The 18,194-nt window shown below is 36.9% G+C and overlaps 1 protein-coding gene across 1 annotated transcript; it reads right to left on the bottom strand.

Moving 5' to 3' along the window:
* Positions 1 to 4,207: 4,207 nt before the first annotated feature.
* On the bottom strand, positions 4,208 to 6,309 carry LOC145059654 (uncharacterized). The gene is made up of 4 exons (XM_079007467.1): positions 6,213 to 6,309; positions 5,443 to 5,835; positions 4,531 to 4,673; positions 4,208 to 4,345 (listed from the first exon to the last, which is right to left on the bottom strand). The coding sequence occupies exons 1-4, from the start codon at positions 6,307 to 6,309 to the stop codon at positions 4,208 to 4,210; spliced, it is 771 nt and encodes a 256-aa protein (XP_078863593.1).
* Positions 6,310 to 18,194: the final 11,885 nt, after the last annotated feature.

Below are 18,194 nucleotides of genomic sequence, written 5' to 3'. Positions count from 1 at the left end.
ACTACAAGCATCTCGAGACCGACAGAAGAGCTACACTGATAAATGGCGAAAGCCCTTGGAATTTCAAGTCGGGGATCGGGTGTTGTTAAAAATCTCTCCCTAGAAAGGGGTGATTCATTTTGGGAAACGGGGAAAAATAAACTCACGATACATTGGACCCTTCGACATTCTTGCCCGAATCAGTCCAGTGGCTTATAGACTGCAGCTATCTGCCGAGCTCAGCAGTGTACACCCCGTGTTCCATGTTTCCAATTTGAGAAAGTTTTTATCCGACAAAACCCTCATCGTTCCACTTGAAGAAATCAAAATCAACGAGAATCTCCTGTTCGTCGAAGAACATGTCGAAATCATGGACAGGGAGGTGAAGCGTACTAAGCAAAGTCGCATTCTGATTGTGAAAGTCCGGTGGAACGTGAAGCGTGGACCAGAATTTACATGGGAACGCGAAGACCAAATGAAGCAGAAGTACGCTCACCTATTCTCGCATCCTTGAATTCAGCTTTAAAAAGAATTTTGGAACGAAATTCCCTCTAACGGGGGGGATAATGTCACAACTAGGAATTTTGATGCTTTGTAAACATTGAACAATGATAACATGGTGATTAAAACTTGAAAGAATGTATGATTCTTAATCAATGACAACAAAAATTTCATCAAACGCTCTATACAAGCACTTCAAATAGCCAAATAAAGTTGGAAACCCTAAAAATCCAGGTTTAAGTCCATTTTGGAGTAGGATTTCCTTATTAGGCCTAATGGACCAATAAGCTTCCAATTTGACTATTTTGGGCTTAGTACCCTTAAATGGGCCCTAATTGGACCTAATTTCATTTATTTTAACATTTTGGGGCATAATGGGCCTAGAATGAAATAAAATACCCTAATAGGCCATAACAAAACTAAAGAGCCCTAATGGGCCATAAAACTCATACTCTGATAAATATTGGGCCGTGAATTACTCTAAAAGACCCAACGAGCCGAAAACCTACTTAATGGGCTCATGGTTTCGAACAAAATCAAGCAATGGCCCAAGATAAACTACTTCCTTCCTCCTAAGTCCAAGAATTCGGCCCAACTACAAAAGAAAGGGGGAGGAGTTGACTTTTAAGGTTTCCACCTCACTAATACACCACATACTTCCATGCATGGACCAACATGCATCTATAATGGTTACCTCAACTCTCTCTTCTTCTTTCTATTACTCTCGACCGAGAACCCATCACACACACCCACACTCTTCCAAATTCTCTCAAACACTAACAAGAACACTCTTACATCTTCTCTCTAATTTTGGAGAATTAGAAGCATTCCAAGGAGGTTATTCCTCAAAAATCATCATCTTAGGTAAGTTGATGCTTGGATCAACCCAAGAAAGCTTGCTAGGGCCGAAAATAGCATCAAACTCTTCCATATCTTCTTATCGAAACCAACAAGCAAAGGTGACTTCATACCCCTCTATTTTCAGTTTTCATGTGTTTTATGGGGGAGAAGACAAGTAAAATGTGTAGATCTATGTGTATGTGTATGTTATGTGCGATTTCATGTGTTTATGTGGTAAATGTGTAACAAAAAGAATAGAAATTTCGAGATTTATGGCTCTAAGAGGAAGATAAACATGATCTAAGTTATATTACACCAAACCATGTCAAGAAAATTACCCTCTAAGATTAAAATATAGATATTGCAACATAAAACTCATTTTTGGACTTTAACTGTCAAACAAACAAAAGTTGAGTTGAAAAATTGCTATTCACGGTTTTCTCAAGGATTAAAAGAGTTAGAACAGTAAAAAATAAGTGTTTTTATGAATATAATACTCTTTTAAAGGTTAGAAATAAAATTTATGGCTTAATGGGCCAAATTTTGGGCTTTTCGGCCCAATAAGCCAAAACTTGCGAAAATTACAACATTCAAGGGGTTGAAATGATAAATTTCTCAAAACAGGGGGTAAAAAGGGTGAATAAAGCTAATTCAGGGGGTTGAAATGATGTATTTTCCAAACAAGGATAAAAATGTAAACTTTTCGGATTTTGGGCCAAAAATGTAAAAAATGCGAAAAGTTTGGGCTTAAACTGAAAATTTCATTTCTGGAAGGGCTGTAACTGTCAAAGAGAAAATTCCAAATCAAAAACATCATTTAAACAAGTCTAGGGGTCAAAAATGTTACGAAAATGGTTTAAGGGCCCAAAATGTCTTTCTTTTTAAAATGAGGGACTAAAATTGACATTTTTTTAAGGGCATAAAAGGGTCAAACCCTATATTTTGAACCAATTATTTTATAATTAAGATATTTGAGTCAAAATAAACATACCAAACTACAACTCATGAAAATGGAAAGATGAAAATACGTATAATTCCAAACATCGTTATATATAATTGACCGGCCTCATGCCGATACGGAATTAATAATCGATCAATCAAACTTTCCAACAATTATACTATACCTAAAACAAGTAAACATTCAAATCCTTAGGCTTGAAAGTCTCAAAACATGCTTATTGGGCCTTCGTGACCCATTAACATAACTTTTGAGTCCAACAATAAAAATAAATGTTATTGGGCCTCCTATGACCCGATTACATGTTTAAGGGACCCTCGATGGCTTTTAGGTGCTATTGGGCCTCGGTGGCCCATTAGCATTGCTAGTAACATGCAAATAAATTCTATGCGAGCTAGACCCACGTGTCCGTCACATACTCGACAGCCTTAAATAACAAACGTGATTTGTAGGATCTCGTGGTCCTCTTCTTCTCGTCTGTTAGGCTCACCATCAATTCAAGTAAACAAATACAGGTCGATAATCAATAGTAATCAAATTCATTGGGATTTAGTGAGTAATAACGGGTGGCACCAATGAGTGTCAGTCGTAGTCTGTAGTTATAATCAAAGTCTCCTGGAGGGAGAGCGAGAGTTTGTGTATAGATCTGTACGGGGGTGACTCCCCCACATCTCAGTTGTTCGCTACAGCTAGACTCGGCCAGTTTAGGATGACAAAATCTTAAGATCAATTCCTATGTTCACCAGAGTGCCGAGAGACGAACTAGTCATTATCATGCATGGTTATAACGACTCACATAAATAAATCCAATATTATTCGAGTAATCAAGGCAAATCAAAATCATTCGTTGTGATGGAATAACAATTCGAACAATTATATGATATTTTGTTATCGGAAAACATCGGGGTTTCCGGGGGAGATCAACTTTTTCAATGGTGCTTTTAATACAAAGCTTTTCATTTATACACGTTTTGAAATCATCATGCATATATTTACAAATCATCACACTTTTATATAAACAATTGTATTTTCAGAAAACATCGGATTTTCTGGGTTGTTTTCTTACAAACTATACAAAACATTTTCATATCAAACCTGCTTATGAACTCACCAACATTCCATATGTTGACCGTTTTCAAAATAATTTGTATTCTCAGGTAACAGGTAAGTCGAGGAGTAACACCAAGTATGTTAGGGTATAATGCTTTTGGAAAAACTATCAAACAATTTATATCAAGGATATGTAATGATTAAACAATGTACTTGATGTGAACAATGTCAGTTGTAATGTATTGATGCATGGTGATGTTTATGTTATGATTCATGTATATTCATTGTGATGATATTCAATTTAAGTCAGCAAGCCCTAGGACATTCCCGCCGTTTGGTTCGGGGTGTGACAATATAATTTGAGGCGGGGGGGGGGGGGGAGTAAAAAAATCTAAAATTAAAGTTATTACAAAAAAAATAATTTTTTTTTCAACATTTAAACACCAAAATACCTAAAGTTACTGTTCTTACACATAAAAAACCAAATTTGTTTAGCAATTAAACACCAAAAATACCTATAAAAAGAATTACAACTCAGCCCGATGAACTTTAAGGTCTTTAAAATCATCAAACACCGACTTTGAATCAATGTTTTCAGCAATTTCCCTTTCTATGTAAACCACCAAAATATTTGCGAGTAAGCCATCTAACATCTTATTTCGAAGGCGGTTCTTGAATATTTTTCATTGTAGAAAATCCTCTCTCTATTGTTGTGGTAGAAACTGGAATTGTCAAGATTAACCGAACCACTCTATCAATCAAATAATATGTCTCACATTTCCGAGTTTCCACAAGTCCTTTGTATAGGTCAGAAATAGTTGATACACCACTTAGCCTGGGATTCTTTGTCATATCAATATTAAAAAGCTTCAATTGATTTCATAATTGAATTCTCTCTTGCTCTGTAAAATCTTCAGAATAATACTTCTCAACAAGAAGACAAATATAATCAATATTAATCACTTTAGGTTGTTCTTTTGAAACTAAAGTAGAACTAATACGTAACAACTCCCTCGCCTGATCATTGAATCTACTATTCAACTTATGTAATTGTTTGTCCAATGTGGATGTAAACAAATTTACTCGATAAAAATGTTCAAAAGTAACATGATTATCTGTTTTTTGAGGCCGATATCAAGTAGAAGTATATGGAGCATTCATATCTGGCATATCTATTTGATGTTTCTCACAAAAAACTATACCTGTGCAAGTAAAGATTCCCATCCGTTGTTTCTGAAATCATTTAGAACCTCCTTTGTTGATGAAACTAACTCCATGGCATTAAGAATATCTTGGGATTTCTTTTGTAGAGCTTGAGAAAGTATATCAGTTTTCCCATTAGTTCCTTCATCAAGAGAAGAATAAACGCAAACTCAAATGAATTCAGGTAACATTAAGCTGCATCAGCATCTCGGCATTGAAAATAATTAGCAGATACGTCATGACTTATTCCTTGTAGCACAACACGACTACAATCAAACTTGCTAAGCTAACTACAAATGGAACGAAGATGAGAACCCCAACGTGTATCACCAGCTCATGTTAATATCCCAAGTTTATTCAATCCTTTGCCTGATACAATTTCAACAAGTTCCAAAAAATGCTCAATCTCAGTTGCCTTTTCCTTTTGTAACTCATCATGACACTTACTAGAAGCACAAACCACATTAATTATAAAATTAAGTTTGAAAAAAATTGGTGCATAGGAATAATTTCTCTTGAAGCAGCCACCAATGCTAGTTGTAATCTTTGAGCAAAGCAGTGAAAATAATATGCATAAGGACAATCCTTAAGAACAAGTGACTGTAATCCATTCCATTCCCCTCTCATATTACTAGCACCATCATACTCTTGGCCATGGATTTTACTAACATCAAACTGATAGTGTAAAAGTTGTCTCCACATATTTGTTTTCAAGGTTAATGATAAGGTATCCTTGACATGAACCAAATCTAAGAATCTTTACAGTATGATCCCTTCTGCATCAACAAATCTCAAAACTATGGTCATTTGCTCTTTTTTAGACTCATCCTATGACTCATCAACCATGACACAAAAGTATGGATCCCCCACTTCACTACAAATATGTTTTCGAGCTTTATTTGCAATAATACTAAGAATTTCTTTTTGAATTTCTCCAGAAGTACACTTTGAATTATAAGGAGCTTTCTCCAATATAACATTTGCAACTTCATCATTATAGGATGCTAGAAGTTTTAGTAATTGGAGAAAATTACCACGATTTTTGGAATTAGGACTTTCATCATTTCCTCGTAAAGCATAAGCTTGGAATGTCAACCAATGAACGTTGTCAATCGAAGCTTTTAATCGTAAACGATTCTTCAATATATGCGCGTCATTTTGCTTCATTATGATATTTTCAATGTGTGCTTCTTGGTTCATCAAGTTTTCAGCGAATGCAACTGCATTTCTATGTTGTGAACAACCAATGTGCTTCAAGAATGCACAATTTTTCCCATTATTAACTTTATTCCAATTGTTAAATCCTTTAACAACATCATAATCATGACACACACTTGGTTTATCGTTAAATATATATAAAAAATAAAATAATAAGTTGAGTGTGTTGCTGGAGAATATTCTAACCAATTAGGGAAAATTTTGAACCAATAGTATTGGAATCTACGAGGGTGTTTCTTTGATCCTTTAGCTTGATACTCTTTAAGACGTATTTGGGAAGGTCCTAAAGTCATATAAGTTTGTCTTACTTCTTCTCTTAATTTAATCGGATAATCCCACATTTCTTTTCGTTTAGTAGGATCTCTTTCTAGTTGCTTAAGATCAACCTGATTAGGATTTGATTGTGTGGCTTCAAAAATGTCATTCTCTTGTTGATTTTCATGTTGTTGTGGTTATGGCTCACTTGTTGAAGCTTTTTGACATTTATTATTTTCATTAAGTGTTTCTTCATCATCACCCATTCTTTTGAAAAAAGAATGAATGGTATTCATCTTGCCCATCGTAACACCCAAAATCAGGAAGGCCAAGAAAGGAAAGGAACCCCTAAGTTTAAAGGCCGACTCGTCGAGTCCAAGGAGAAACTCGGAGAGTCCGAGCGGGATCCGGGTCGAGGAGTAAGTGACCGACTCGGCGAGTCGGATAAGGGAACTCAGCGAGTTTGGTCTGAACAAGGAAAACCCTAATCCCGAGAGTTCTATCCTATATAAAGGGTGTTATGTCCCTTCCTCAGCCTCCATATCATCCTAGAGAGCCTGTGAACCCTAGATTTTGTGTGAGCTTCCATCATTTGAGAGAAATAGCTTTGGAGAAAGGATCTTTTGAAAGGAACTTGAAGATCAAGAGGGTTGCTTCAAGGGAGAGGTGTAGATCCGAGATCTACTTCAGTTTGTGTTCATCTTGGAGGTAATAAGCTGCTATCTTCCCTCCTTCGCATCTAGATCTATTTTTGTTATGAGATTTTGGGGTTTTACGGTTGTTTGAGACCCAATTCGGGTTTGGGGCTTAGTTATGTTGTTGCCACTTCAGATCTAGTGTTGGGATGGTCCAATATGTCATAAAGCATCATATTTAAGTAGTTGGTGAAGCCCTTTTGTCCTAAAACCTAGCCCTAATGTGTTTTGAGCCTAGATCTCTTTAGTGATACGTAAAATTTGCAACTTTACATAAGGATTGAGCTTTGGAAGTATGGATCTATAATTTGGAGCCCCTGCATGGCTCGAAAAGCCTCTGAATGGATTCAGAAGAGGAGCGACTCGGCGAGTTACATGGTTGGACTCAGCGAGTTGGATGATATTGGGTAGGAACTCAGCGAGTTGGAAGAACAACTCGGCGAGTCTGTTGAAGATTGCCTTGGACTTGGCGAGTCTGTTCTTGGACTCGACGAGTCAAGTCGCGAAACCCCGAACCCTTTGAGTTGAGACTCGAATCAGTGAGTCCAGTGGAGACTCGGTGAGTTGGACAGGGCAGGACTCGGAAATCGGTGGACTCGGCGAGTCGTGGACTGACTCGGCGAATCAAGTCGCGAACGGAAGGACTGCATATGAACTCGGCGAGTCAGTAGGCAGACTCGGCGAGTAGGGTTGACCTGGAAGGTTGACTTTGACCAGGACCTTGGCTTTGACCAGGGTTGATTTAGTTGACTTTCGGGGGACAGTTAGACTAAGTGTTGCATTGGTATTGGTAGCTCGGGGAGCTAGTGGAGCAGGAGTTCAAAGAGTTGTCGGGCAGTAACTAGAGGGGTTATCAGCAAGTTCAGTAAGTGCAGGTGAGTTTCCCTTTGTGTAAATGGGTCTAAGGCCATAATGCCGGCCCATGTAGTTATGAGTAGAAGACCCGGGGGTTAGCCCTAGGCACAGTATGCTAGAATGATATTTAGGACGAGGTCCAATGATAGCGGGCAGGTGCCTAAGGAATGGTTTATATGATAGTTTATACGTGTTGTCTATGTGATACTTGTATGTGCCTGGTAGGGAGGTGAGTGTGGGCGAGGTCTCGCATCTCACCAATAGCAGAGTGTGGATGGTGTTCCACATCTCATTAGTAGCAGATCAGGGGCAAGTCCCAAGTTAGCGAAAGAGTAAGTGTGGGTTGGGCCCGTATCTCACTACCAATAGGAGCATGGACGGGGTTCCATGACTCATCAGTAGCAGGACAAGGGCGAGGCCCAGGATAGGCGAGGCCTTAGGACAGGATCCGTAGTATGTGTTTAGCTTATGTGTTGTGATATTTTTATGTGCTATTATATGTTAGCGGGCGAGGCCCTGTGATAGGCGAGGCCTAAGTGAAACGGATCTGTATCCGAGCGAGGCTTGAAACCAGGCGAGGCCTAGAGCGGCGGGGCCATTGTAGCGGGCGAGGCCCGAGGTAGGGGCGAGGCTCAGATTAGCGGGCGTGGCCTAGTATGTGCAGTATGTGGTTATGCATGGTATGTGCTTAGTTGAGGAACTCACTAAGCTTCATGCTTACGATTTTAAGTTTTGGTTTCAGGTATTTCCGGTAGCGGAGGGACGAGCTCGGGGTGATCACATGGCACACACCATAGATTAGTCAACCTGTGAATGTTTTACTCTGATTATGTTTTGGATTGATGATTATGCTTTAAGTAATGTTTTATTAAAGAAATTTTTAGTCTTGAATTTTGGGACGTTACACCCATAGTTGTATCTATAAAAAACAATGTATAAACAAACAATTCATTCACAATCAGCCAACTAACTTAAATTTATGCAAAAGAAAATATATAACATTGTGTGAAATCCTAATTACTTGATTCTCAAATTCCAACAACAAGAAAATGGAGGAACAAGTCACATTAATCAATAATCTCATCTCATTTAGACAAACAACAAGCAATTGGAGGAACAAACAGTGCACAGTCAACACTAAAATCATTTAACTGTGTGAAACTCCCATAACAAGCAATTAAGCATATAAGCAAATGGAGAAAAGAGGAAATTTAGAAATACAGAATTACAAGTTAGAAAAGAAAGAAGATAAAAACGGAGGCAAGAAAGTGAAAAGCATACTTAATTTTTTGATTTTTCTTCCGTGAACAATATTACAATTTTCTGCTGCCGAATGCGCCCTACTGTGTTACGTTTGCTAGTGGAGATAGGAGGCCGAAGGGTCAAGGGTGACCTGTGGTTGTGATTATGGCATCTAGCGTGAGGCTCTGAGGCATCCGACGAGGCTACGACTACTAACAAGCAATGACGAACAGATTGGGGTTCGATTCACCATTCAGTCGTTCTCGTAATCTCGTTCACGTCTTTCCGATTGGGCACAAGGGGCCACAACCCAATTTTCAGAATTCTAGCCTATATCTAGAAAAATTTAACTTATTGGACTACTTCTGACCCAAAATTCAGGGCGGGGGGGGGGGGGGTGGAGGGGAAGACCCTCCTGGCCCTATTAAAGATGTGTCCCTGCTCTATGTGTTCATGGTTTGTATGATAATTCACTAAATCTTATCAATTCCGCATATGTCGTTATAATCAACACCACCAAAAAAATTTAGTCGTATATGTATACTTTGTAGTTCTAACAATTATATATAGAATAAAATAAAACATTTCATGTTAGTGTTTGTGGTTTGATACCAACTTTTTTTACCATAATATTAATGTGATATATATATATATATATATATATATATATATATATATGTATGTGTGTGTAGGAGTGTATATATAGTTAGTTAGTTATTTTTCAAACATTGATGTACATGCATGCACTTCAGAAATTTTTATATTCCCATATTTAAAAAACATTTTTTTTTAAAAAAAATAGAGTATTAATATCTTCACGGGTGTCTTAATGCGATGTAAACAAAAATATTAAAAATATCTTCAATATTGTTTTTGATAATGTTATTGAGTTTTACATATCTTCGGATTAATAGTCAAGTGTAAATCAAACAACCAATTAAAATTAGCTACGTAAGATGTCCTTAATTAAGTGATACCCAAATTAAACACCTATGAGAAACCCGTGCAATATATCAAATAATTAAAGCAATGTACTCTTGATCTATTACATAGAGTAAAGAGTTTTTACATTAATGTATTTTATCAAGTAAAATATCAAACAAAACATTGTTATCTGCATGAAGTTAAAAACACATTAATTATGATGATTATTTATTTAAATCACACACACACACACACACATATATATATATATATATATATATATATAATATTATATATATATATATATATAATGTACCCAAAGAAACTATACTCATTATTCAATCTTAAAATCCATACACATGATCATATCGGCAACAATATATTGTAGAATATAGAAACTTTATAATTCATTGGATGATTATCCAATAATTATGTTAATTAGTATTTTGTGGCACAATATTAATCTCGTTTACATTGGCTCCTACAACCTTGTCTGGTTTTTCCACACATGTTTTTCCTTCCACAACAACAATATAATCTTTGTTGGCGTTGCTTACACGTCAAAGTGCATGTTGCAGGTTTTAAAATCCCAATACTTTTGTTGTCTTTGACTTCATTTTTGGAATCCACAATATTTCTTTAAGTATGAAAGATAGAAAATGTAAGCATATGATGATAGGTGATAGAAAGTTACATTGATAAGACACAAGCAACATGAGAAAGCTTATACAAAAATGAAATATATGTGATTGAAGAGCTTGACCATTGTGTGGATTGCTTAGGATACATTTCCTTGTTTTGTGTATGAAGAAGATTCATTTGACCACAATTGATACCAACATTTGGGATTATGAACTAATTAATTAATGGGTTATTTCCAAAAAAATCATTTGATTTTTATTCTTTTTAGGCCTAGAACTTTTTTTTTGTTCGAAGTAGACCCAAATGTTTCCTGTTAGTTGTTATTTCAGGACCCAACAGTTGGCCAACACAAAAATAGAGTTTTGTTTTCTTCTTTTTTCTCATTAAAGGCTATATTTTGCGAAAAAAATTTAGGACTAAATTTTTTCTTTTAAATCAAACTTAATTTTCACTTATTCATTATTTTTTTTATTAATTGAGTCAGTTGTTGTAACATCCATAAAAAATCATCCCAAATTTAAACTTTTCAAAACATTTCAAAATCAATGATCATTACAAAAGTTGTTTCCAAAATAGTATAATATCAGAGTATTATATTACAGAAACAAAGTCATAAAATGTGAGGAGTTCCCCCAAAATATTGATATATAACAAATAATACACATACCAAATAATACCTGAAACCAAAACTGAAACTATAAGCCCGAAGCTTAGTGAGTTCCCCCAAAATACTGATACAAAAAAATAATACACATAATAACAACATGTGATGGGGCCATAGCTCTACAGACCGGATTACCCCTGGGCCCACAGTGTGATTCTAGCTTGCCTTCCGGACCCACAACTCACATCTGGCTTGCCTCTGAGCCCACAACATAAGTTTGGTTTGCTTTCAACCCCACAACTTATGACTGGCTTGCCCCCTCTAGTCCTAAGACTGAAATCTAACTGATCAGCCCTCATTGCAAGTTTGGCATGCTCCCTTGGTCCTCAGATGGAATGCTGCAATACCCTCGAGCCCTTAGTACGAGTCTTGCATACCACTCGGTCCTCAACTCGTATCTACTATGCTAATGAGTCCTTAGTATGAGTCTTGTATGCTTTCCCGTCCCTCAACTCATATCTGGCATACCCCAGAGTTTGTTGGTCACCGCACGAAGCAGTGCAACCTCATCCCTGCCCACACAACATGTCTACATATATAGAGCTAAATGCACATATGGATAGTCAAATAGTGACACAGGTAGTCCTACAGATCTACCAAACTGGGATAACAAATCAACATGTATAACTATCTCATACTCCACACATCATTTAACTACTGGGATATCAAATCCAATGTGCCGGCATTCGTGCCTTCGACCCTTTAGTATAGTCAGGATAACTCACCTCACAAATGTCGAACTATATTGATAAGATCAAACTATTGAATCACAACCACAAACTCCACCACCTATATTCACCATAAAACCACTTCCATAAGTTCATAATTTAATAAAATACCCCAGGAATTCAAACCGGTTAACCCTTGGTCAAAGTCAAAGTCAACAGTTCATGTTGACCGGACTCGTCGAGTGTAGCTAGCCACTCATCGAGTTACATCAGAACTCAAAAGTCACACAAAACCCTAATTGAATCGCCGATTTTCCTACCAAATCGTCAAGTCCATACGTGTCTAGATGTCGGGGAAAACCCTAACTAACTCGTCGAGTCCTTTTAGTGACTCACCGAGTTCATGCAAAATCAAATATGGGAAACCCTCATCCGACTCGTCGAGTCAACTAACCAACTCGTCGAGTTTGTGCAGTCCTTTACTTAGACATATGTTTTTAAGCCACCGCAAAGCTCCATATTGTAGATTAAATCTTCTAGGACATGGTTTCCACATAAAGTTGCAAACTTTACGTGCATGCATGGTCCTAAATGCCAAAACTAGACTAAGGGAAAGGTTAATTCAAAAGAAAAGGTCCATGCTTGCCAAATCTCATAACTTTATGGCTATAGCGACCAAGGGAAGTCGAGATCTGAAGTTACAACTTCAAATCTTATCCCAATACTCGAAATGTAACAACCCGATATTTCAAGTCAATGTAATCGTCTAAAGTCAAGTATTGTAACCTATTTTTGAAATAATAAAAATAACATCAAAAATTGAAATGTTCAAACATTTTAATTAGGATGTATAAAGATAGATATCATAACAAGGTTTTCGGAAATATAAAGAACAATAAAATCCGAGTTATAACGAAGAAGTTATGACCCACCGAAGTTCTGAGTCAGAACCGACATGACATTATGTGTCATAAAAAGTGAGTTTTCAATAGAATGCTTTTTAGGTGACACAACCTAAACGAGAATTGAAGATCTCGTCAATAGTAGTGCCACAGTAAAAATACAAACGAAAACGGATGTCGGATAAAAAAGTTATAAATTTTTAACGAACTTTTCTTGTCCCGTCCTGTTAAAAATATAACATTAAAAATAAAGTCAAAATTAGCCAACGGAGTCTAAACGATAGTTTTAGAGTATAATCTCACCTACGCGTGGATATAAAGAACGTCAAAAACGGAATTTGTATGCAAAAGATATGAATTTTTTAAATTCTGGGCACACACTTCGAAGCTTATCCAAAGGGGAACGCCCCGCATTCGCACACACATGGTCTGAAACCGACCACGTCACCCTGTGCTTCGAACGACAGCCACATTTCTCGCACATCGACACATCCGAAGTCGGAAAATCAATCAGAGGACACGTTTCATCGAACGCGCCGTGTACGAGGAACACCCTGCATTCCAGAACGCGTACCGCTCGTCGCTGGAACGCCCAGCGTAATCTGAGGATCTAACCAAGTATAAAAGGGAAGCGGGGTCTCCAGGTTTGGTTTACAATTTTCATCCTCTCTCTTATATTCCTCACTTTTAAGCCTCTCGAGAGTACCCCGACGCCCCGCTCACATATCCAAGTTCAGACGAAAGCCTGAAGCCCCGAAATTCTCGAAAAGCTAACTTCTTTCCAATCAAAGTGTTGCCCACGTGAAGCCCCTTTTTTCATCAAATCATCACTTTTACCAAGTGATTTCATACCCCTATTTTACATGTCTTTTCTACTTTTTTAGGGGGGAGAATACAAGTAAACACACAGATAATGGTGTTAAAATATCAATCTTTTGCTATAATTTTCTTACAGTTGTTATAATTATTATATGAAAATATTAGCATGTAAAACATCTCATGATACCATTTTACCCTTTTGGGACAAAATAATGTTTATATATAAAAATATGATTTATTTTTATGTCTTTATAAACATCACAAAAATATTACATTCGAAGGGCATGGTACTGGTGCAACACCAACACCGCCACCACCACCTCCCCAATATGATCCCAACATATTGCAATCTGCTATCACTGCAACAGTAACAGTTGCACTGTCTGAAGTAAACCCTAACGGCGTAGGAAGGGATGAAAGTAATCAACCTACTAATACAACGTCGTTCCTACGATTGGACACCACCACTTTACAAGCTACATTCATAGCTGCGGTGGCAGCCATTATGGCATATAAGAACTCTGTCAACTCAAGTACGAAAGGAAATGAAATAAAAAATCCTAATCAAAGAAACAATCGAAACCACCTACAAGTAACTACTTGTAAGAATACCCTGAGGTGCAAACCTAACAACATGAAACGGAAACCCTGGAGCGAGAGGAGGAGCAAATCAACTCAAATAAACACCAAAAAGCAACCAACAATCCATACCCCCACATACCCTATTACCTCCGCACCGACAACACCATATCGTGGAATCATTCCGCACTGCAACAAGTGCAACTACCATCATAATGGAGTCTGCCAGATAAGGTCTTGCAATAAGTGAAACAAGAGAGGACACACCGTCAACCACTGTAGGACCCCGTTCCAATACATCACTGCAACCACCAATGCCGGAACGAAGCGAACTTGCTATGCATGTGGTGAGACAGGACATTTCAAGCAAGATTGCCCAATAGGGAAGAATAACAAAGGAGTAGGAAGAGATTAAGCATCAAGATAGAAAGAAACAACCAGGAAAGCCATTAAGAATTTTGGTATGTCCCAAACAACAATAACTCTACTTCGAAGTTCACTACAATTTTTGCCAGTAAATTTTATATTTCTCTTTCAATCGAACAAAATCTCAAACTTTTAGTAAGACACCTTGTAAGTGAGTTATAAGGGTTGCGAGTATACTTTAAGGTTTTATTAATCAAGACCTTGTAGGTTGAGGGTGAGTGATTCCGCTTCATCTTTTGATCCCTGTCTAGTAGGTATATATTACAATAATTCATCATTATCTGAACGGCCGTCAGCTAATAGTCGCTTGACGACATACAAGATTCGTAATAGTAATGACAAGGATAAAACTAAAAACACACACGTAGGGTGCACTATTTCACTAATGAACTCTCTTCCCGATCGGCTTCACACCTGTTAAGATAAGAAGTTCCTAAATAACTTCTAGAAATGGGTTGGCTTGGTCTTCACCACACCATTTGCATGTACTATGAAAAGACTCCTCGCATTAACCACCGGCTAATAAAACTCTTGTAATTGCACTCGATGAAATCGAGCTTAACGAAAACCTTAACCTTGTGGAAGAACCCGTCGAGATCATGGATAGGGAAATCAAACGAACTAAACAAAGTCGCATATCGATAGTGAAGGTCCGCTGAAATGCCAAGCGGGGACCTGAATTCACTTGGGAACGAGAAGATCAGATGCAACAAAAGTTCCCGCATTTCTTCCCTTGTCCATAAACACATATCTTGTAAATTAATTTCGGGACGAAATTCCCTCTAACGTGGGGATGATGTAACAACCCGTTATTTCAGATTATTGTAACGACTTAAAAGTCAACTTTTGTAATCTCTTTTATGAAATAATAAAAGTAGGGTAAAAAATAAGGTGTTCAAAAAGCTTAGTTTAAGTATACTAAATGATAGATATCGTAATAAGATTTCCAGAAATACCGGTAAAACGCTAATAAGCGTAAAATGCGAAGTTTCGATAAAATACTTTTCAGCCTTAGGTTTCTAAATAAATGTCATAGGAATCGTAAAACCATGAACGTACATAAAAAGAACGCCCAAAATCTGACTTCATATGAGGAAGTTACGATTTTTCGAAGTTTCAGAATAACAGTAGACAGCTAAAAACTCGAAATAGAGATCGAGCAATTTTTAGCCGACGCAACCTAAACGAAAGATGAAGATCTCAACAAAGGCATCGCAATGGTAAAAAGACTGACGAAAACGGACATCGGATGGAGAAGTTATGGATTTTTAACGGACTTTAATGGTCCCGGCCTATTAAAAATATATTATTAAAAATAAAGTCAAATCTAGCTGACAGAGTCTAAATGAAAGTTGTAGAGTACAGTCTCACCTACGTGTGGATATAAAGAACATGAAAAACGGAGCTCGTACGCAAAAGTTACGGAATTTAGAAGCTGGAAATCCAAATTACGTCCAGCATAACTTGGGTTACGCCCATCGTACTCAGACGCAGAGCCCCGTCCCATCGGCTAGCAGGCTAGCTAGACTCGAGTCGTAAGCGCTGACGACTCCGGAGTACACCCAACATACCCAAGAGTGCGTCCAGCGTACGGGGGTGCTCCAGCACTGTAAATAGAGTGCATGAGCTCCAGATTTTGGCACCAATTCTCAATATCTCTCTCACTTTCACACTCTCTTGAGCTCCAGAAGCTATCCCAACACCCACGATTCCATACCTGAGCCCCGACGAAAGTTTTACGCTCCTGAGAAGCCCGAAGAAGCAGCTTTCTCCAGTCAAAGTTCTACTCGATTCTCGTCTCACCCTCTTCAAACTAATCAAGTGAGTACATACCCTCTTTTCTACCATTTTAAATGCTTTTGAATACTTTTACTATTATACGGGGGAGAACACAAGTAAAAACATAACTTTACTCGCTTGAAAACATCGAACTTTTGGGTATACATTACATGACATTTATAAAACTATTGAAGTGTTTAGTTAACATGTATACATCCTACTTTACCCACTTTTGGGATACAACTTGGTTTTTAAATGAAAATATGTTTCATTCACAAATACATTTGCGATTTCATACCAAAAGCAAACATTTCAACTACAACATTTTATATTCATGGGAATATATACATTACTACTATGGTTTTGACAATACTATGGAAAAACGATAACTTTACGAATACAAACATACTCTTTGTGATACATGACTTAATTGAGAATTCGTGAGACAACATCTTCAATATACCTTTCGAGGTGCTATAGTAAGTCCTTTCTTATAACCAGAATCTCCCGTCTGGAGAGCGTGACAAGTGTGTATAGATCTATACGGGACTAATGATCCCGCACCCTGACTGCTAGCTACAGTCCGCGGGGTGACAAGTGTCATAACATTTCGACGCTTGAAGAACGTCACTACAGGCAAATATGATAGTATGGTTATTGGAACTCACCGAATATACGATTAATGTAGTATTACGTTTTTACGGGAAAAGTAATATTTCATTTTACTTTTACGTACCTCAACAATCTTCATATAGCTTTGTTGTTATAATAAGACTACGCAACAACATTTTTAGCATGGTATAATGCTTACAGTTACGGTCTTGAACATATAAAGACTGCATTTACACTTTTAGGAAAATAAGAGATTTTCCTGTTTCAATACATACATTACATGCATAAAACGATTTACTACACGACTTGTAAGAAAATATGGGATTTTCTGGAAATACATACACGAACTTTCGAATGGCATGCATTTACCACTACATATGAACTCACCAATTTAATTGTTGACTCTTTTTCTTTGAAATAACTTGTGTTCTCAGGGAATCACTAAGGCAAATTGTCTGCAATCTTTTGAAGATTAACGCAATGACGTTACTTGCATATTTTTGAAACATGATTTGTGTAAACAACTTTTGAACTTGTATTCAATACAATCATGTAAAATTTTCAATTTATGTAATATGGTGGTGTGTACTTTTTTTACTATACAATCGTTGTGATATCGGATATGACGTCCTTTGCCCCCGAACGTTTCCGTCGTTCAGGTTTGGGGGGTATTAGACGTGAACCTAGTTGTGTTTAATCTTATTTTCTTTCTTTTGATTTTCGAGCATATGATTTAGGAGGACCATTTCATATATAAAGTTTCAATCACAAATTTTCATTTTAACATACATTTTGTGTAATTTTGATTTTGAATGAATCTTTGTGTGTTTTTATAATTATTCAACAATTTCATCCACACAATATAGAACAATAAGATAATATGGTTATTTTTTATCATTCAGCACAGTCACTCAAATATACAATCAAACATCATGGTTTTTTTCCTAATCAGTAAACTTTCTCAGACAACAACTATCAAACGGGTCCTAACCGTCGACCTTAGTATTTACACAATGTTTACACATTATGACATGTAAATTGTGATAGTATTCAAATATTTCAAGGCTATAACATCCATAATGAATGGTTGAATGACATAGAATGCTTAATTGACATTCAAAAGATTAACCTTAAAAATAGTAGGTCTATTTTTCACATACAATGGATTTAATATTCAATGCCCATAGAACAGTATAATGTGAAGAAACAATTTTTGTTTTAATATGTATAAATGCCATGAAAATATGGCTATTGAACTTTCCAGAGTTGAATGGATTGTATTAAGTAATTGACAATATTGTATGAAAAGTAAAATGTGGTAGTGGAAATTCATTAATCTTTTAGAGTTTGAATATATTGTGGATTCCTTTACAAATTGTCGTT

This window comes from Lactuca serriola, chromosome 1 (genome assembly GCF_051521515.1).
Source record: "Lactuca serriola cultivar US96UC23 chromosome 1, Lser_US96UC23_V15, whole genome shotgun sequence".
Taxonomy (NCBI): Eukaryota; Viridiplantae; Streptophyta; class Magnoliopsida; order Asterales; family Asteraceae; genus Lactuca; species Lactuca serriola.
This window is presented reverse-complemented; position numbering and strand designations above follow the sequence as displayed.